Genomic DNA, 21289 nt, shown 5'->3' with positions numbered 1-21289 from the left:
TTTGTCACCGTTATATGTGACATGTGTAGTTACCTCGGCGCGGTCCAAGTGCGCCCGGCGGCGGGCCAGCGTGCGCTGCATCTCGTGCATCATGCAGTGCATGTTGTTGTTGCCGCGCGCACTGCCGCCCGAGCTGGACGACGAGCCGGAGTGTTTGTCACCGTTATATGTGACATGTGTAGTTACCTCGGCGCGGTCCAAGTGCGCCCGGCGGCGGGCCAGCGTGCGCTGCATCTCGTGCATCATGCAGTGCATGTTGTTGTTGCCGCGCGCACTGCCGCCCGAGCTGGACGACGAGCCGGAGTGTTTGTCACCGTTATATGTGACATGTGTAGTTACCTCGGCGCGGTCCAAGTGCGCCCGGCGGCGGGCCAGCGTGCGCTGCATCTCGTGCATCATGCAGTGCATGTTGTTGTTGCCGCGCGCACTGCCGCCCGAGCTGGACGACGAGCCGGAGTGTTTGTCACCGTTATATGTGACATGTGTAGTTACCTCGGCGCGGTCCAAGTGCGCCCGGCGGCGGGCCAGCGTGCGCTGCATCTCGTGCATCATGCAGTGCATGTTGTTGTTGCCGCGCGCACTGCCGCCCGAGCTGGACGACGAGCCGGAGTGTTTGTCACCGTTATATGTGACATGTGTAGTTACCTCGGCGCGGTCCAAGTGCGCCCGGCGGCGGGCCAGCGTGCGCTGCATCTCGTGCATCATGCAGTGCATGTTGTTGTTGCCGCGCGCACTGCCGCCCGAGCTGGACGACGAGCCGGAGTGTTTGTCACCGTTATATGTGACATGTGTAGTTACCTCGGCGCGGTCCAAGTGCGCCCGGCGGCGGGCCAGCGTGCGCTGCATCTCGTGCATCATGCAGTGCATGTTGTTGTTGCCGCGCGCACTGCCGCCCGAGCTGGACGACGAGCCGGAGTGTTTGTCACCGTTATATGTGACATGTGTAGTTACCTCGGCGCGGTCCAAGTGCGCCCGGCGGCGGGCCAGCGTGCGCTGCATCTCGTGCATCATGCAGTGCATGTTGTTGTTGCCGCGCGCACTGCCGCCCGAGCTGGACGACGAGCCGGAGTGTTTGTCACCGTTATATGTGACATGTGTAGTTACCTCGGCGCGGTCCAAGTGCGCCCGGCGGCGGGCCAGCGTGCGCTGCATCTCGTGCATCATGCAGTGCATGTTGTTGTTGCCGCGCGCACTGCCGCCCGAGCTGGACGACGAGCCGGAGTGTTTGTCACCGTTATATGTGACATGTGTAGTTACCTCGGCGCGGTCCAAGTGCGCCCGGCGGCGGGCCAGCGTGCGCTGCATCTCGTGCATCATGCAGTGCATGTTGTTGTTGCCGCGCGCACTGCCGCCCGAGCTGGACGACGAGCCGGAGTGTTTGTCACCGTTATATGTGACATGTGTAGTTACCTCGGCGCGGTCCAAGTGCGCCCGGCGGCGGGCCAGCGTGCGCTGCATCTCGTGCATCATGCAGTGCATGTTGTTGTTGCCGCGCGCACTGCCGCCCGAGCTGGACGACGAGCCGGAGTGTTTGTCACCGTTATATGTGACATGTGTAGTTACCTCGGCGCGGTCCAAGTGCGCCCGGCGGCGGGCCAGCGTGCGCTGCATCTCGTGCATCATGCAGTGCATGTTGTTGTTGCCGCGCGCACTGCCGCCCGAGCTGGACGACGAGCCGGAGTGTTTGTCACCGTTATATGTGACATGTGTAGTTACCTCGGCGCGGTCCAAGTGCGCCCGGCGGCGGGCCAGCGTGCGCTGCATCTCGTGCATCATGCAGTGCATGTTGTTGTTGCCGCGCGCACTGCCGCCCGAGCTGGACGACGAGCCGGAGTGTTTGTCACCGTTATATGTGACATGTGTAGTTACCTCGGCGCGGTCCAAGTGCGCCCGGCGGCGGGCCAGCGTGCGCTGCATCTCGTGCATCATGCAGTGCATGTTGTTGTTGCCGCGCGCACTGCCGCCCGAGCTGGACGACGAGCCGGAGTGTTTGTCACCGTTATATGTGACATGTGTAGTTACCTCGGCGCGGTCCAAGTGCGCCCGGCGGCGGGCCAGCGTGCGCTGCATCTCGTGCATCATGCAGTGCATGTTGTTGTTGCCGCGCGCACTGCCGCCCGAGCTGGACGACGAGCCGGAGTGTTTGTCACCGTTATATGTGACATGTGTAGTTACCTCGGCGCGGTCCAAGTGCGCCCGGCGGCGGGCCAGCGTGCGCTGCATCTCGTGCATCATGCAGTGCATGTTGTTGTTGCCGCGCGCACTGCCGCCCGAGCTGGACGACGAGCCGGAGTGTTTGTCACCGTTATATGTGACATGTGTAGTTACCTCGGCGCGGTCCAAGTGCGCCCGGCGGCGGGCCAGCGTGCGCTGCATCTCGTGCATCATGCAGTGCATGTTGTTGTTGCCGCGCGCACTGCCGCCCGAGCTGGACGACGAGCCGGAGTGTTTGTCACCGTTATATGTGACATGTGTAGTTACCTCGGCGCGGTCCAAGTGCGCCCGGCGGCGGGCCAGCGTGCGCTGCATCTCGTGCATCATGCAGTGCATGTTGTTGTTGCCGCGCGCACTGCCGCCCGAGCTGGACGACGAGCCGGAGTGTTTGTCACCGTTATATGTGACATGTGTAGTTACCTCGGCGCGGTCCAAGTGCGCCCGGCGGCGGGCCAGCGTGCGCTGCATCTCGTGCATCATGCAGTGCATGTTGTTGTTGCCGCGCGCACTGCCGCCCGAGCTGGACGACGAGCCGGAGTGTTTGTCACCGTTATATGTGACATGTGTAGTTACCTCGGCGCGGTCCAAGTGCGCCCGGCGGCGGGCCAGCGTGCGCTGCATCTCGTGCATCATGCAGTGCATGTTGTTGTTGCCGCGCGCACTGCCGCCCGAGCTGGACGACGAGCCGGAGTGTTTGTCACCGTTATATGTGACATGTGTAGTTACCTCGGCGCGGTCCAAGTGCGCCCGGCGGCGGGCCAGCGTGCGCTGCATCTCGTGCATCATGCAGTGCATGTTGTTGTTGCCGCGCGCACTGCCGCCCGAGCTGGACGACGAGCCGGAGTGTTTGTCACCGTTATATGTGACATGTGTAGTTACCTCGGCGCGGTCCAAGTGCGCCCGGCGGCGGGCCAGCGTGCGCTGCATCTCGTGCATCATGCAGTGCATGTTGTTGTTGCCGCGCGCACTGCCGCCCGAGCTGGACGACGAGCCGGAGTGTTTGTCACCGTTATATGTGACATGTGTAGTTACCTCGGCGCGGTCCAAGTGCGCCCGGCGGCGGGCCAGCGTGCGCTGCATCTCGTGCATCATGCAGTGCATGTTGTTGTTGCCGCGCGCACTGCCGCCCGAGCTGGACGACGAGCCGGAGTGTTTGTCACCGTTATATGTGACATGTGTAGTTACCTCGGCGCGGTCCAAGTGCGCCCGGCGGCGGGCCAGCGTGCGCTGCATCTCGTGCATCATGCAGTGCATGTTGTTGTTGCCGCGCGCACTGCCGCCCGAGCTGGACGACGAGCCGGAGTGTTTGTCACCGTTATATGTGACATGTGTAGTTACCTCGGCGCGGTCCAAGTGCGCCCGGCGGCGGGCCAGCGTGCGCTGCATCTCGTGCATCATGCAGTGCATGTTGTTGTTGCCGCGCGCACTGCCGCCCGAGCTGGACGACGAGCCGGAGTGTTTGTCACCGTTATATGTGACATGTGTAGTTACCTCGGCGCGGTCCAAGTGCGCCCGGCGGCGGGCCAGCGTGCGCTGCATCTCGTGCATCATGCAGTGCATGTTGTTGTTGCCGCGCGCACTGCCGCCCGAGCTGGACGACGAGCCGGAGTGTTTGTCACCGTTATATGTGACATGTGTAGTTACCTCGGCGCGGTCCAATTGCGCCCGGCGGCGGGCCAGCGTGCGCTGCATCTCGTGCATCATGCAGTGCATGTTGTTGTTGCCGCGCGCACTGCCGCCCGAGCTGGACGACGAGCCGGAGTGTTTGTCACCGTTATATGTGACATGTGTAGTTACCTCGGCGCGGTCCAAGTGCGCCCGGCGGCGGGCCAGCGTGCGCTGCATCTCGTGCATCATGCAGTGCATGTTGTTGTTGCCGCGCGCACTGCCGCCCGAGCTGGACGACGAGCCGGAGTGTTTGTCACCGTTATATGTGACATGTGTAGTTACCTCGGCGCGGTCCAAGTGCGCCCGGCGGCGGGCCAGCGTGCGCTGCATCTCGTGCATCATGCAGTGCATGTTGTTGTTGCCGCGCGCACTGCCGCCCGAGCTGGACGACGAGCCGGAGTGTTTGTCGCCGTTATATGTGACATGTGTAGTTACCTCGGCGCGGTCCAAGTGCGCCCGGCGGCGGGCCAGCGTGCGCTGCATCTCGTGCATCATGCAGTGCATGTTGTTGTTGCCGCGCGCACTGCCGCCCGAGCTGGACGACGAGCCGGAGTGTTTGTCACCGTTATATGTGACATGTGTAGTTACCTCGGCGCGGTCCAAGTGCGCCCGGCGGCGGGCCAGCGTGCGCTGCATCTCGTGCATCATGCAGTGCATGTTGTTGTTGCCGCGCGCACTGCCGCCCGAGCTGGACGACGAGCCGGAGTGTTTGTCACCGTTATATGTGACATGTGTAGTTACCTCGGCGCGGTCCAAGTGCGCCCGGCGGCGGGCCAGCGTGCGCTGCATCTCGTGCATCATGCAGTGCATGTTGTTGTTGCCGCGCGCACTGCCGCCCGAGCTGGACGACGAGCCGGAGTGTTTGTCACCGTTATATGTGACATGTGTAGTTACCTCGGCGCGGTCCAAGTGCGCCCGGCGGCGGGCCAGCGTGCGCTGCATCTCGTGCATCATGCAGTGCATGTTGTTGTTGCCGCGCGCACTGCCGCCCGAGCTGGACGACGAGCCGGAGTGTTTGTCACCGTTATATGTGACATGTGTAGTTACCTCGGCGCGGTCCAAGTGCGCCCGGCGGCGGGCCAGCGTGCGCTGCATCTCGTGCATCATGCAGTGCATGTTGTTGTTGCCGCGCGCACTGCCGCCCGAGCTGGACGACGAGCCGGAGTGTTTGTCACCGTTATATGTGACATGTGTAGTTACCTCGGCGCGGTCCAAGTGCGCCCGGCGGCGGGCCAGCGTGCGCTGCATCTCGTGCATCATGCAGTGCATGTTGTTGTTGCCGCGCGCACTGCCGCCCGAGCTGGACGACGAGCCGGAGTGTTTGTCACCGTTATATGTGACATGTGTAGTTACCTCGGCGCGGTCCAAGTGCGCCCGGCGGCGGGCCAGCGTGCGCTGCATCTCGTGCATCATGCAGTGCATGTTGTTGTTGCCGCGCGCACTGCCGCCCGAGCTGGACGACGAGCCGGAGTGTTTGTCACCGTTATATGTGACATGTGTAGTTACCTCGGCGCGGTCCAAGTGCGCCCGGCGGCGGGCCAGCGTGCGCTGCATCTCGTGCATCATGCAGTGCATGTTGTTGTTGCCGCGCGCACTGCCGCCCGAGCTGGACGACGAGCCGGAGTGTTTGTCACCGTTATATGTGACATGTGTAGTTACCTCGGCGCGGTCCAAGTGCGCCCGGCGGCGGGCCAGCGTGCGCTGCATCTCGTGCATCATGCAGTGCATGTTGTTGTTGCCGCGCGCACTGCCGCCCGAGCTGGACGACGAGCCGGAGTGTTTGTCACCGTTATATGTGACATGTGTAGTTACCTCGGCGCGGTCCAAGTGCGCCCGGCGGCGGGCCAGCGTGCGCTGCATCTCGTGCATCATGCAGTGCATGTTGTTGTTGCCGCGCGCACTGCCGCCCGAGCTGGACGACGAGCCGGAGTGCTCGGCGCCGCCGGGAGGGGACGCGTCCGCGCTCGCCGCAAGAGTGACCGCTTGCTGGAAAATGGAAGAGCAAAGGTTAGTGAAGGAAGTGTCACAAGACTAGACGTGTCAGATAAAACATTTGTTGCATCATACCATCTGTCGACATCATGATAATTTATTAAAATTCTTTAATTGTTGTGTAGCAGCTAGATATGTTGCTAACAAATAGCTGCTGCTGTAAAACAACAGCCATCCTCGATGATACTTCTAACGATTTGGTCATCCCGATTTGAAGTAGTTTTCAGTAATATTAATTCTAGCGACTCGGCCGCCCTTTACTAAACGTTCTATCGACTCGGCCATCCTGACCTAAACTAGTAATTGGTGATATTCGGCCATCCTGACAGGAAGTAGGTCTCGGGGAGACGTTACCTTGGCTTGCCGCTTGAGTCTCGCCTGCTGCAGCTGGGCGGCGAGGCCGGACAGGTCGGGCTGCGCGGGCTGCGGGGGCGGCGGCGGCGGGGGCGGGGACGCCGCGGCGGGAGCGGAGGCGGGGGCGGCGCCGGGCGGGGGCGGGGGCGGCGGCGGGCCGGCGGCCGAGGGGGCGGGGGGCGCTGGTGGGGCGGCAGGCTGGAAAACGAAATATTACATCATTTTAACCTCTCCAGACCCAGTGTACTAAAAGTAGAACATACATTTTAAATTGCAAGGCTCTGAAATATAATCTGACTGTATTCGAAAAACTTTAACATTAAATAAGTATGTGTATCTATTTTAGGACGTAAGTATCCAAATATGTGAAATACACATGAATATAAAAGTATAGACTTTCGCGTATATAAGCTCCTAAAAATTGGTTTATAAAATATGGCGTTTCTAACAAATATATAATTAAAAATACTTACCGCTGGAGGAGGTTGAGGCGCGGCAGGGGGCGTCGGTGGCGCTACGGGACCCTATATAAAAAAGTAATTAACAAAAATACTATTCTTAGTTTATACCAATTATAACTTTCGTCTCAAATGCATTGAAATGATGGCAATAATGGATGGATCACGTTGAGAATTCGAGGTGATTAGTTAACTAGACTAGCCATTAATAGTTCAATGAAAAATTAAAATTAAAAAAAAAATCACAAACTATTTTTGCGGAGTACTCACATTAGTTGCGGGTAAATTTTGATGGGGCGGTACAGGCGGTGGTGCGGGTGGACCATTGTTCGCTGCCGTTAGGCACATATTAGGCGGCATCGGTGCGCTAGTAAAAAGTAAAAAAGTTATATGGACAGTTTTTTTTTAAATACCACGACGGTGGCAAACAAGCATACGGCCCACTATTCATGTGTTACATGAATAGTGTAATTGTGACGATGATTTCAATGTGAAAGCAAATCATTCAGCACATTTACGGCCAGCTTGAGCTACGCTCGTAGCAGACTCCGCTTTTGTAGAGAAAAGCGCCATGAACAGAGAACCCGCTTTGGGTATCTGGCAGAGAATATACAAAAATTAACTACGCTGGCTCAGGGGCTCTTAGAGAATCTTGACCTCTGACATCTGAGAGCACCATCTTCGTTCGTGATTATTCCTTAGGGCCGGCACCAAAACTTTTGTCACCGTTAGGTGTCATAGCTATTTGCTGACTGACTTCGATTAGTCCGTAGATTAAGGTCTACAGTCGTGTATATGTGAGAGTATGTACCTGGAGGTGCGATGGTGTGTGTGCGCGGGCTGCGAGGGCTGGTGCGGCAACGTGTGCGTGTGCGCGTGCGCGGGGGCGGGGGTGCCGTGCGCGTGCGCGAGGGCGGGGGTGCCGTGCGCGGGCGCAGCGTGCGGCGGCGGCGCTGGGGCTCCAGCGCCCGGGATTGGTTGTTGGTGCTGTAAATATAGATAAATGTTACGCGCTGACTAATAAATACGTTTTTACTTTCCAACTATTTAGTAGAACACGATGATATGTTCTAAATTTCTATATGATAGAATAGAATAGAATAGAATAGAATAGAAATAATTTATTCAGACAACACATCAATACAACACATATATAGCAAATACAAGACAAAGATAAACGAAACAGTAGAAATAGAGATGTGAAGCCGAAATGGTCTCCACTCAGCAATGCAGCTGGCACGACTAGCGTGGTCAACGGCGCTGGTTTTCTGTGGAGCCAGCGGAGTGTGCGGGACAGCATAGTTCGGGACGGGACACGTTGTGGACGACGTGACATAATAACATAGAGTACTACTAATATAAATATATACATCTAATATATATATATATATATATATACAAATATACATAACTTAACTGGTGAATAACTAAAGAACAGAACAGAATAGGTAATAATGACGATGACGGGATCCGGATTTTTTAAATATGATATGATCTCGTCTCTTTACGTCTACATTTTTATGCAGCAGTCTTAAACTTGTATACAACGCGAAACATTTTTTGCAGATTCGTGATCGTCCATGTGTTATAATAAATTTCGAATAAATATATTAGTCTTCACTAAAAACGTACATTATTATACATTACACGAACTGTCACTGACCGAGTAACTTCTTATACTGAACCCGACTTGGACACATGTTCAACAAAGTTTAATATAATTAACAGCCTAATACTATTTAATTATACCGTAGTAATAAACACAAATTAATTAGCAAGAAACACAAATAGATTAACCAACATTTGCTAATATATTTTTTTTTGTTGTAGTAGGCACTAATTAGTTCTTAATTATTATTTCTCCAGCTGAGCCACCGAAACATGAAATTATTACTATCCCTTAACGATAGATTTTTTTTATTCAGTCGTAAACAACTAATGGCGGTATTCATAAACGCATTACAAAAATTTCAGGAATTAAGCTATCCTTTGTCTTTATCTGTCATTTTGACTTATGTATTTGTAAGAAAGGGATAAAACATATTTTTTTTTTATTTATTTATTTAGGCAACAAACAGTCATATACAAAAATGATGTAATAATAAGCAATGTGTTAATAGACCTTGAGTGCCCTACCTTAATTAAATAATTTCTAATCTAAAGTAGCTAGTGTAGGAGCAGTAAGCGGAAAACAAAGTTATCATTAATTAACAAACTTATCAGTAACTTGAAGTGTATCTATATTCATTCATCCATGTATATGTATGCACGGGCAGGTTGCTTACTCGTACATACAACCACACGGGGTACACAAATTTAACTACAGGCCTGTAAAGTTTTATGAATAAGGGGGTAAGATGAGAGTTTTATATCTGGGTACGCAAAAAGAGGGGTGTTATTTATATGTTTGACGCCAATGTCTGTCTGTCTGTGGTGTCGTAGCTCTCCAACGGATGGGTCGATTTCGATGCGGTTTTTTTTAGTGTAAAAGCGAGTTTTGTGCGGTGGTTCTTAGCTATGTTTTATATAAATCTATCCAACAGTTTGAATAGTATCAGCTATTTTCCAAAATGATGTAAGGCATTTTTGTCATAAAATGGATTTTGTTGGCATATAGCGTAGGTTTTTTTTTATTTTTTTTTATTTAATAGTTATTTAGTCAAACGAACTGTAGAAAGAATCTAAATGAATCTCGATAATCAGACTGTCTTCGGTCCCGAGACTTGGAAAGCGTTAACCTGTTTACTGTCCGTGTACCGTATACGGGTCACGGCAAACTTCTATCACAAAGCCGTAAGGTTAAAAATTCAGATTAGGACAGTTAACGTTAGGCTACGCGCGCACTGCGGATTTATACAGTGCGTTTTTTTCCGCAAAATCTGTGAAGTATGCAACCTCCTTGAAGTGCGCGCACTGCGGAAAATAATCTGTATGCGGATTAAAATCTGTGGTTTGCTGCAGATTGGTTGCGGTGCGGCGCCGCACGAATTTTCTGCATCCTATGGACTATTGAATAAATCCGCGCACTGCGGAATAAAATCCGTGCGGACACCGGCCAGCAGCCATCCAGTGACGCAGTTGTTCTCGCGACACGGTGCTGCTGCAGCACGCGCGGTCTAGCGCGTCTCCGAATTTTCAACGTCCGTTCTTAACTTGAGTTGGGACTAGAATGGCAAAACGTGCGGATATATCACCGCTGTGCGCGTACTGGACACACACGGTTTTTTTCCCTTTGCGTATTTAAAAACGCACCGCCGCCCCGTAGTGCGCGCGTAGCCTTAAAAGGGAGTATATATTACCGCGTGGTGTGGCGCGTGGTACTGGCTGGGCGGGTGATACTGCGGGTGCTGGTGCTGGGGCGCGTGGTACGCTGGCTGTTGCAGTATGGCTGCGTCTTCGCGCGTCATCGTTCTGAAAAAAAAAAACATTTTAAATAAATATTAAACAGTAATGCAAGAGTGATAGAGATGAATATCACCGGTTTTAGACTTTCGCGGTAGCCTGTGCCGGTCAACTCCTACGAAGGCGGAAATTATCCATTTAGGTGGTGAAAAGAAGGAATTTACTATCAGAATGGTATATGGAAATAGTAATTCTATTAAGCAGACGAAGTCGCGGACGAAAGCAAGTTTTTTATGTCATGATAGTGGCAAGCAAGCAGCCGTGTTCGTTAGTGAGTCAATTATAAGGAAATCATTGAGAAGTGGTTACCTGTAGCCCATATCTTCATCGTAGTGTTGGGTGTTGTTGTGTCCATTAAAAGGTACAGGCGGATTAGGCGGTTGTGGTGGTGGCGGCGCCGAGTTTCCGATCGGTTTGTTTGCCAGGATCTAGTACAAATAAATATTGTATAGAATTATAAATACAATTATAGTAAATCATCATCATCTTCCTCGCGTTATCCCGGCTTTTTGCCACGGTTCATAGGAGCCTGGGGTCTGCTTGGCAACTAATCCAGAAAATTGGCGTAGGCACTTAGTTTTTACGAAAGCGACTGCCATCTGACCTTCCAACCCAGAAGGGAAACTAGGCCTTTTTGGGATTAGTCCAGTTTCCTCACATATTTTCCTTTACCGAAAAGCGATTGGTAAATATAAAATTTCGAGCCGGGGTTTGAAATATAGCAAATCTGTACATATAAAAAAATCTAAGTAATACGAAGTCGATTTTTTATCAATTAGCTTTTCCGATTTGAAGCCAGATGAATTCCATTGTGGCTGTGGCCTACGCGACTTGTCCCTTTTAGCCTATAAGCAGGCGTGTCCCACTCCGCGATTTCGTCGCGTCACAAGTACCTGCGGCCGCCTCAATTTTGAGGTTTTTCCATAGTAATTGCCGCGACCGCGCACCGCCACAGAACGCACGCATGCACGCGCTTGCGCCGCCTTGCGCGTAGTAGACGCGTTCTGTTAGGGAGTGAATCTTCTGTACCTAGTACTATTATATATTCTGTGCTATAAGAAAAGTCCTAACTATACCTCAAGTGTGTGCATCATGGCTCTCGCGAAACTGTCCGCGTCCTCGCGACACGAGAAGTTCAGTCCGTACACATGTCGCGCGTCTCGCCACTGGTGAAACGTCGCCGTCGCCTGGTTGTACTTGAGCCCGCGGACGATGCCGCAGTTTATTACCACCTGGAATAATAAAAAAATACTTCAGTAGATATATAAAGTAAAAAAAAAAACAACGGGTTGCACTCCGGGAGTGCCGGCAGAAGTGAAAACTTGAATATTGTATTTTACCACATAAATAATAGTACTTTTATACTGATAATTAAAGCAATTTGTGCAAAACTATTCCCTAACCACTCCAAAATATCAATCACTTCAACAATATTCATTTATTGCGCTATCGTATACAAACATAACAAGTTATATTACATTAAAAATTTAACACTTCATTAAAATTATTTAACATTAAAAAGTTTATCTCTCAGAAAAATCAACTTCCATCCATTGGTCACGTGTCCGTTTTACGAATTTTCAATCTGTCGGTCACGTGACCTGTCGCAAAATCTGTCGCGAGTTTAACATTTTTTCCCCGTCACAAAAAGTGCACAGCGCCGCTAAAGAAATTTTCACTTCAAAAACCCGGCCACGTGCGGGTCGGACTTGCGCTTGGTGGTTATGTAATCACACATTTTTTTCCTTAAGATCGATTGCTGCTAAAGATGCTTGAACTTTCTTATTTTCCTGTACCCAGCGTTTCAAGCCATCATCATACTAGTAACAAACTACAACAATGATATAACTAACCTCATGATCATTGAGTTTCCTCCCAACAACCCTGAAGGTGTTGTGCTGGGTGTGATGGTAGATGTGGACTTTGGACAGCCCCGAGCTGCTCCCTGACGGTACCCAGCGTTTCAAGCCATCATCATACTAGTAACAAACTAAAACAACAATGATATAACTAACCTCATGATCATTGAGTTTCCTCCCAACAACCCTGAAGGTGTTGTGCTGGGTGTGATGGTAGATGTGGACTTTGGACAGCCCCGAGCTGCTGCCGGATGGCACCCAGCGCTTCAGGCCGTCGTCGTACACCATGACGGAGGCGCGCGCGCTGCTTATCGATTGTTCGCTGTGGACAAAAACATCATGGTTAAAAATGTTAAAATTGACCAAAGAAAAACAAATGTGGACGGTTTTTTTGCTAGGGTTTCTCCGGATTTCACTTTAGGATTTCGAATTTGGAATCCGTTTAGATATCTCTAACGATTCTTATCGGAACTCGTGAAAGTTGGAGATAGATGAAAATAGGCAATTTATGAATCGGTATCATCCAGAACACCCTGCTTATCTTAGGTAGTTATCACCTCAGGGCATAATTATACGTACGGCGTGGAGGTCATTTCGCCATTTAATTGATTGATTTAGGTTATTAATAATTTCGAGAAGAAATTAGATTTTTGCACGCCGTGTTGTGTTTTTTGTTTGTATAACCATGCATTTTGCAGATAACCATGCTAGGGTAGGTTAAAGCGCTTGTCTAGACTAGCCTTGACGCAGAAATCGACGAAATTAAAAGGATCATTTTAACTTTTAGTCATCATATACTCAAATAATCAAATATCTCTGACGCGTGTTGTTCGTCATCATAGATTACGCAAGAATAAGAAATCATTAAAATGAAACCAACATTAAATAATTTTACGGTTTAGACACTTGTTTTTGTCACTCGCGCGACATGTTTCGGAGAGCCTAGGTCTCCTTTCTAAAGCACTAACAGTGCGAGCAGCGTTCACGACGGCCGTGTATCGCGTACTCTAAAGGAGACTTAGGCTCTCCATAACATGTCGCGCGAGTGACTAAAACAAGTGAGTCTAAACCGTAAAATGATTTAATGTTAGTATGTCTCACAACAGTTTAAATTCAATTAATGAAACTAAGTCATCGGTTATTTACAAAACTTAAGCGCATGCATTTACACATTGATTAATGTTTAGTGCGAGTTCACAGGTACATTTGCTACTTGCGTTTAGGTACCTTTGACCGCAATGGAAAGTTTCTTTTAGCCCGTAACAAAGGTTTTTCCGTTTGCAAATCGAGCACCTGTACTAGTATTTGTGATTCGCTACGGTTCCACTGGAACAAGTGTTTTATTAGCCAATGGATCATAGCGAATTGCGAGCAAACACCAGATCTGGGTCAACTAAATGGAGGGATGACAGACGGCTCTGCATTTCGGTTCAACGTTGATATATCTCTGCAGATTAAGGATTTAGAGGATTTTAAATTTAAAAGTCTAAGTAATGCTGTGTTTTTGGCGCGTTTTGTTTGGTGCTAGAAAACCAGGGAGGTATTACGTAAGTACGGGTAAAAAGATAATTTATAATTCAATAGGTGGATTTAAATTTACATTAAATACAATCGATCAAAAGGTACATTAAAATAAATTACATTAAAATTATCTATACACTAAATTAAAACTAAACAAATCCACAACCTAGTCAAACAACTCGTCCCGCGCCCTTCCAGACGCAAAGGTGCCCATCACGCTCGCCGCGTTGCCGCGCTGAACCGCGATAGACAGCCTCTGTATCAGGAATGACCCGGAACGAGGGTCATGACCTCTCTCCCTCAAATGCCGCCCCAATTCGCTCAAGAATATTTTGGCCTCGGCACACCAACACCCGGACGTCCGAATCCCGAAACCGAATCGGGCGTCGGAATAGGTAGAGAAGTATTACAAATATAGGACAATTTATTGTCATTTCCTCATTTACAATACATATGCGCTCCTTGCATCAGCCTCTCAGTGTGATTTGTTTGCAGGCAGACAGGTGGTTGTGCGTGATGAATGTTTGAGGTTCTGTGAGAAGATGGATGCACGTCCTTCAACTGTTTAAAATGTGTTAATTATTTATTTTTAAATGTTAGTATTTTAATTTGTGATTATTTGTATATTGTTTCTTTTTCTTTTTGTATTTTCTGTGTAAGTTAGCAGTAGTTTGGTAATTTACTGTCATGCTGTTTAACTTGTTTGATAAAAAAATAAAAATAAAACTAAAAATGATAATACTGTACTTGTCGGAAAAACATATGCTCTATAATTATGTCGATATAAATACATACTGACCATACTAATATTATAAATGCGAAAGTGTGTCTGTCTGTTACCTCTTCACGCTTAAACCGCTGAACCGATTTAGTTGAAATTTGGTATAGAGATAGTTTGAGTCCCGGGGAAGGACATAGGGTAGCTTTTATCCGTGAAGTCATTCTTTAAGGGGGTGAAAAGGGGGGATGGAAGTTTGTACGGGGATCGATAACGCGCTGAAATTAGATGAAATTAGGTATGGAAATAAGTAGTCGTTCTGTCCAAATAATAGTTTTCATCCCCGAAACCATATGTAAAGGGGGGGGGGGGTCTTTTAACACGGAAAAGCTAGTTTTCAAAATATAGTTATTAAGCCAGGCAAAACTTTTCACTTCTTTTCGACAAAATTCATGTTTACAAAGTTCATTGTTCGTTACAATGCCAATTAATTGGAAAACTATTATCTTCAATGCAAATCTGTACTGTACGTGACACACATGACATGACTGCACGGCATTGTCATGTCGTTACCTTATAGCTCCGTTAACAATATTGATGTATGCGTTCAGCCTTGCGTAAGCAGGAAAATGAAACATTCTGCAGTTTTAAGGCCGAATTCCCGGTGTTCAATTGCGTTTAGAATCATTTGATTTCTAACTTATTAAGTGGGGCAGAATGGGGAATAATAAAGAGTTTAGGCATATTACAATGCACTTACGAATGCCAGAAAGGAAAACTAGCATCGGTTCGTACTTACCTCTGTCTCTGACCCGAGAAGATAGATACCTACCAACGCAAGAAACTAAGGTTATTTTTTCAATTAGTGTACATTTCTTAATTTACATGCATTAAATGGCGTCCATTTCAGATCATGATTTTTGTGTCTGATTTAGAATAGTTCTTTCAGTGTTTGTCTTTTAATTTTTTTTTTCAAAATGTGTACATTTTATAATTATCAGCATTCCATGCAATCAATAGCCTTTTGTCGTTAGGTCAAGATTTTTTGTGTAAGTTTGTGAATGATTCTGTCACAATTCTTTCCGGTGTATGCTAGATCTAAAAATGGAGTTCCTTTAACGTCCTTTCCCAGTTCCTACTGGTTTCAAGGAGCTTCATATTAGGTCCAAACATTGACCCCATAAAACCGGACGTAGACGATCATCTCATGAATTTGGACAGCGATCGCGTGTACATCCCGTGATTGTCTTATGTAGTTACTATTTTTCTTATACACTTGGTTACTATCTCGGTTATTATGGTTGACGTATGGCCTCGGCAGGACGCAATTATAAATAGACGCTTTGTGTTTTGTAGCCGAAAATCTAGAAATACTGACTGCAATTGCTTCTGCAAGATCCTATTAAAGTTACATACAGAATTAGAATACAGGGCAGGATAGAAGTTTGAATATATTGCTCCATTCAAGATTTGCGTAAAAATACGAATGAGTAGAAGTGGAAACATGACATATAAGAGTATCTACAAATTATGTAGTGGTATACCTATTATACCTAAACAATATTCTCAAATTAGGGACTCTGCAAACCTGACCGATAATTGCATGCGATGTGCGTTACCTACATTGAGGCATTTGATGTGCATTTGATCGATCGATGAAGTTCGTTGCACCTATATTAAACGTACTTAGCCGGCATTTTTTTTAAATCGCTTGCGATTTGTTGCAAGGTCTATAGAGGCCTTAAGATAATGAGGTTTTTATTTACTGATAAGATGAGTTCGGACACTAGATCGCAAAAAATGTAAGAAGTGAAAGGCTAAGCAACTGTAACAATTTGATTACGTGTAGTAAGTACTTACGGATCAAATTACGTACGTACAAACGTTCCTATAAACTGGGCATCTACCGTGACAAACTAAAATGCTGTAAGTAACTTTCGATTTCATCTAGACACACGACTTTTTTGATCTAATGTAATGGACCAGAGATTAGCCGGAATAGGGCTTGCTTAACGCGGCAAGTACAAACGAAAACATTTAAGTGGTTATTACACCTTAAGCAGTGGAAATAAGGTCCACAAACGATTCGATTAATCGGTACGGCGATGGATGTAAAATGAGTCCTGAACCTGATATGTTATGGACACGGAGTATGCGATGAAGTCAAGTAAGATACGGATAGTCGTCGTGGTCGTTATTAAACGGAAGGAGTCCGTTTTATGTCATAATGTGGTTGTCCTGTAGGTAAAAATACCGACCAAGTGCGAGTCGGACTCGCCCACCGAGGGTACTTTTTAGGGTTCCGTACCCAAAGGGTAAAAACGGGACCCTATTACTAAGACTCCGCTGTCCGTCTGTCTGTCACCAGGCTGTATCTCATGAACCGTGATAGCTAGGCAGTTGAAATTTTCACAGATGATGTATTTCTGTTGCCGCTATAACAACGTACGGAACCCTCGCCTCGGTGCGCGAGTCCGACTCGCACTTGGCCGGTTTTTAGTATTTGTTGTTATAGCGGCAACAGAAATATACCTACATTATCTGTGAAAATTTCAACTGTCTAGCTATCACGGTTCATGAGATACAACCTGGTGACAAACAGACGGACAGACAGACAGACGGACAGCGGAGTCTTAGTAATAGGGTCCCGTTTTTACCCTTTGGGTACGGAACCCTAAAAACAGTTCAAGGACGCTTTTGCACTTTTCAATTACTTTAAAACAGCGATAGTCAAACTTCAGCCCGCGTGATGCGTGCGGCCCCCCAAGCTTTTTATTTTAGATGGCCCGCGAGGTGATCCGTGATCCTGGTATATAATCTTCCCATGCGATCACCTTGCGGCTCGGGGCTACAAGACAAAACCGTATTTGTGGCCCGCTTAAAAAAAGGGTGAGTATGGCTGCTTTAAATCAACAAAAACTCATAAAACGTTGGATTCATTCTGACGTCACATAATGCGTTCTCAATGTTCTGTCACAGCTGATTGTCCTGACCATTTTTTTCTGCCAGCCACCCTGTGTAAAGGCCAACTCTCACCGGCTCTCTATATAGACACGCGTGTTCACATGCCGGTTGTAATGTACGAAACTATATGGCAGATGTCACATCGCTTGTAAGTCTCTAAATCATAAATTCATCATAAAATCATTCTTAAAAATTGTTCTAAAAGCATTACCGCACGCGACGCTGCCTTTAATTTTTAATTCAGTTTCAACTTGAATTACATATATCTTAGATTTTAAGCGTAGCTCGATACTGTGTCCCCGAGTGTCCATATAATTACGCAACATAACACAACGGACGCAAAATTGGTCCAGAAGGCCACCGCCTACGGTACGCGAGTGGGCTTAATATTGACAAATAGTCAAATGTCAAATGGTCACTTTCATTGATATGCGTATGATCGTTTTTAATTGTTGTTTGTTTATTGCAAGGTCTATGTTTAACCGTTTATTACCTACAATAAACCGTTAAACATCAGGCTGTAGAATACATATTGCATTATGTAACTCTCCAACAAATCTGTAACTATTTATTGTAGGAAACCTCGTAGTCCGGTTCCGCTGTGAAAAATACTAGTTATTATGGTGATAAACAAAAATTAAATTATGCAATTTTTATATTCTGGACAATTTCCATATGAATACAGATACCTACATTTAGGTAACTAGATGATTTTGAACTGGTATTAAATGCCTCAATAAATGCATAAAAAGCAAGCTTGCGACATTATGCTAATATAATAGTATTCTCATTTTTGAGTTGTTGCGTCTGAGGTCTGTATTAGGATAATTTGATTCATAAAATATTTGTTAGATTGCTTATGGATCGGCAAAAAACATAAATAAGTAGTATAGTACAGTAACTATGTACTAAGGTATTTTGACATCCGCGGACGCGAATGCGGATTTTTAAAGGCGGATGCGGCTGTCAAGATTAGGCACATAAAAAACGTCAAATATTACACTATAGTAATTAAAAAAAAAAAGAAACTTGGTATTTGAACAAGAATATAGGTGCCCCACAATCGCATTACTATACTAAAGTCCAAATAAAACAAACTTTTCACTTCTTGTCGCTGTCCGTCATATGCTAAACGCTCGATCGACGAATCACAAAAACGAAACGAGATTCCTATTGCCTAATGACGAAATTACCTAGCACTTATGCCGCCGCTAAGATGTTCCTGTACGTATCTGTTCCACATCCGCATCCGCATTAAGCTCCGCACCGATTTTATGCGGATGCGGATGTTGAAAATAATGCGGAAGTTCCGCGGTTGCGGATGTGAATATTCGCAACATCCCTGTTATAAACGCCATAAAACAAAAATGCCATGGTAGTGGAAGTCATATTTGACTGAAAAGTCAAACCAGTCTTTTTTTATCGAGCTGACAAAATGATAATTCAAATTACGGTCATATTACCTACCTGGTATTATTAAAACTTATGTCGAAATATACCTGCTCTCTACGTTTTTCCAATAATTTTCTAGTTTTTTCGTGCATGTTTAAAAATAATTTATTTTACATACAGTCAACATCGCTCTTATTCAATAAAATGTTGGAAGTGGCCCTGCTAGGCATCATAGCTAGGTAAAATTTTACCATCTACCAAACATCTCATTTTATTATATTAAACATATTAGTAACGGGTCACTCACGTATTTTAAGTCGAAAACGCTCGCACCATTATGATATGGCAAATAGTACACTTTTATCCTAATTATAATGTCCTACGCACCCTGCCCTGAATGGAAGGGTCGAAGAAACGATGACAATATAAGTCATAAAAGGGAAAGGTCGCATTGTTAAATTGTCGCTTTTTCACACAAAGAAGACCGTGTGTCCGAATAGCGCAAATAATATATATTCATTAGGTTCTTTTATATTTCACAGAGTTTTGGGACCATTTATTTGTTTTATTCTTAATGTAATAAACTAAACTAAAATAATTTGCATAAAAAAACAATTTCTTAGGGTGTGACTGGCAAAGCAATAAATACTTTTAGCTTGGGCTTTCGTATCTCTTTGGGCTGAAGTTATTTTTCAACGGCTTAACCTGAGAAACATAAATGACCTATATTTACATATAGTTCGCACTCGCTATATATAAAAGGAAGAGCAAATTGATGGTAAATTATACGTGCCCTATGAAGTGACAGGTACAAAAGCAGGGGCCCGTGAAATGATCACGGTATAGGGACAAAACATGAATCTAGTATAACTGGTAGGGTCATGAGGGGTGGGGGGAAATGACCGAACGGGATAGTCGTATGTATCTTTCAGTAGGAGTAGCAGAGAAAGCGATGTTATTGTTTGTGCTTGTCAGTCTCACTTTTTTTTTTCCACCGTAAATTTAGTGTCGTTTATGGTGGGCTTCAAATCTACTCGATCAATCATATTGTCGCATTGCGTATGTTTTGTCCCTCACGGGTCTATGGGACAAAACAATACAAAAATAGCTTTATCCTCCAGCCGCCCAAAGGCCTATAAAAAGACCTTCGATTCCATTGTATTTTGAATCTTTATTTTGACAAATCAAAATTGCATTTGTCTTGACAGGTTTCGATTTTTGCACAAGTTAAATCCTGGAGAAAGAGGTTTATACAAGCTGCAACTATATACAGTGGTGTCCTGAACACAGATACAGCAAACTGATATGAACGCGTTGTGGTTAATGTCATCTAGTTTTTATTATCTTATCTTATCTTATCTTTAGTCTTAATTAAGTATAGTCACTTTTATGGTTCTACTTCTTTTCGTTAAAGTTTTAGGAGAAAAATCCAGAAACATTTATTCAATTGTAATTTTTTTACACAATTGCTGTTACACCAGGTCTCTCCTTTTTCATCATCGCATTTAAGACTAGACTTTTTCTTTTAAGACTCTAAGACTAAGCAAACTTTCTGACAAAAATAATTATTGATGGCTACATTTTTTAGTGCACCAATATCGACAACTAATCGAGAAAATTTAATTGATTTTTACAAAATATCAAGGAAAGTCAAATTTGAGCATCAGGAAATGATATTCAATATCAGACAGACGGACAGCGGAGTCGGAGAAAGATAGTAATAAGGTCCCGTTTATACCCTTTGGGTACGGAACCCTAAAAATGATCAAAATCTTACTTACAGACCCGCAAACATCAAACCAATTCCCAATTTCCCAGTTAAACCGTTTAGTAAAATCATTCATAACCTCGCTCACTCGCAGCGATCCAACTAGTGTTGGTCAAAACTCGAGTCTTTTGAGTCTCAAGATTTCGAATCGTCTCGAGTAGAGTCCTTTGCCGAGTTCTAAATCGCAACATAAAAGGACTCGTGCCTTCGGATAGACTCGTGCCTAGGATAGAAAATTGTAGGCTTTATCTAAATAAACACTAAGGAAAATAGACATTATCAAATTATGTGTACCTAAAGCCCCATTTAAACGGCGCGAGAATTTGCATGCATTATTCATGATAGTTATACACACATAGCGAATGCATAATACATTGCTAACGACAGAGTACAAAAAATTCAGTCGATCGACCAAATACCACAATGGAAGGAAAACCACCATGTACTTGATCCGTCTAAATGGGGTAGTATAGTAATCCATATTTCGTGCGGAGACAATGCGTTTTAGAAATCTTTGGTACTTACATAATTTGAAAGTCCTCTTTAAAGGACTCGAGTCTTTACAAAATATTCCAGTTTCGATAAAAACTCAAGCGTCGACTTAATAACTAGAGTCGAGTCTTAAAGCAGTGGACTCAAAGGACTCGAGTCTTAGCCAACACATTCAATTATGCAGACGCGATGGCTCTGATCCAAACCGATACCTCAATTGAACCAATTCGATCGTATATTATGGGAATTTTTAGATTCATAAGGTATGACGATAAATTATTAATGAGCTATGCGCTCGAACACTTAGTGTATTGTTAGAAATTCGATAGAATTCGTTAAATCTGCTCTGCAATTTTGCGTCCACAGTCACCGACCGAACATTTAAAATCCCTTTCCACCGCGACACAACCAGGGACCGGCCCGCTATCCCTTATCGGGGTTTTATAAGGGTATTGCATAAGGCTTAACTCACCATACCCTTTGCCAG

The 21289-nt window shown here is 46.3% G+C and overlaps 1 protein-coding gene across 1 annotated transcript in view; it reads right to left on the bottom strand.

The window, feature by feature from the left end:
• LOC134751799 (protein enabled) overlaps positions 1-21289 on the bottom strand; it is a 168415-nt gene that overhangs the window by 137982 nt on the left and 9144 nt on the right. Inside the window, exons 2-10 of the mRNA XM_063687289.1 lie at positions 12104-12269; positions 11165-11320; positions 10398-10516; positions 9986-10097; positions 7498-7673; positions 6957-7053; positions 6702-6752; positions 6229-6426; positions 5695-5868 (exon numbers count right to left, since the gene is read on the bottom strand). Of these exons, the coding sequence (XP_063543359.1) occupies positions 5695-5868; positions 6229-6426; positions 6702-6752; positions 6957-7053; positions 7498-7673; positions 9986-10097; positions 10398-10516; positions 11165-11320; positions 12104-12269 (1249 nt within the window). The remainder of the gene's footprint in view (positions 1-5694; positions 5869-6228; positions 6427-6701; positions 6753-6956; positions 7054-7497; positions 7674-9985; positions 10098-10397; positions 10517-11164; positions 11321-12103; positions 12270-21289) is intronic.

The sequence above is a fragment of the Cydia strobilella genome, chromosome 23 (assembly GCF_947568885.1).
Source record: "Cydia strobilella chromosome 23, ilCydStro3.1, whole genome shotgun sequence".
NCBI classification, from domain to species: Eukaryota; Metazoa; Arthropoda; class Insecta; order Lepidoptera; family Tortricidae; genus Cydia; species Cydia strobilella.
The sequence above is the reverse complement of the archived record's forward strand: the minus strand, read 5'-3'. Positions and strand labels throughout refer to the sequence as shown.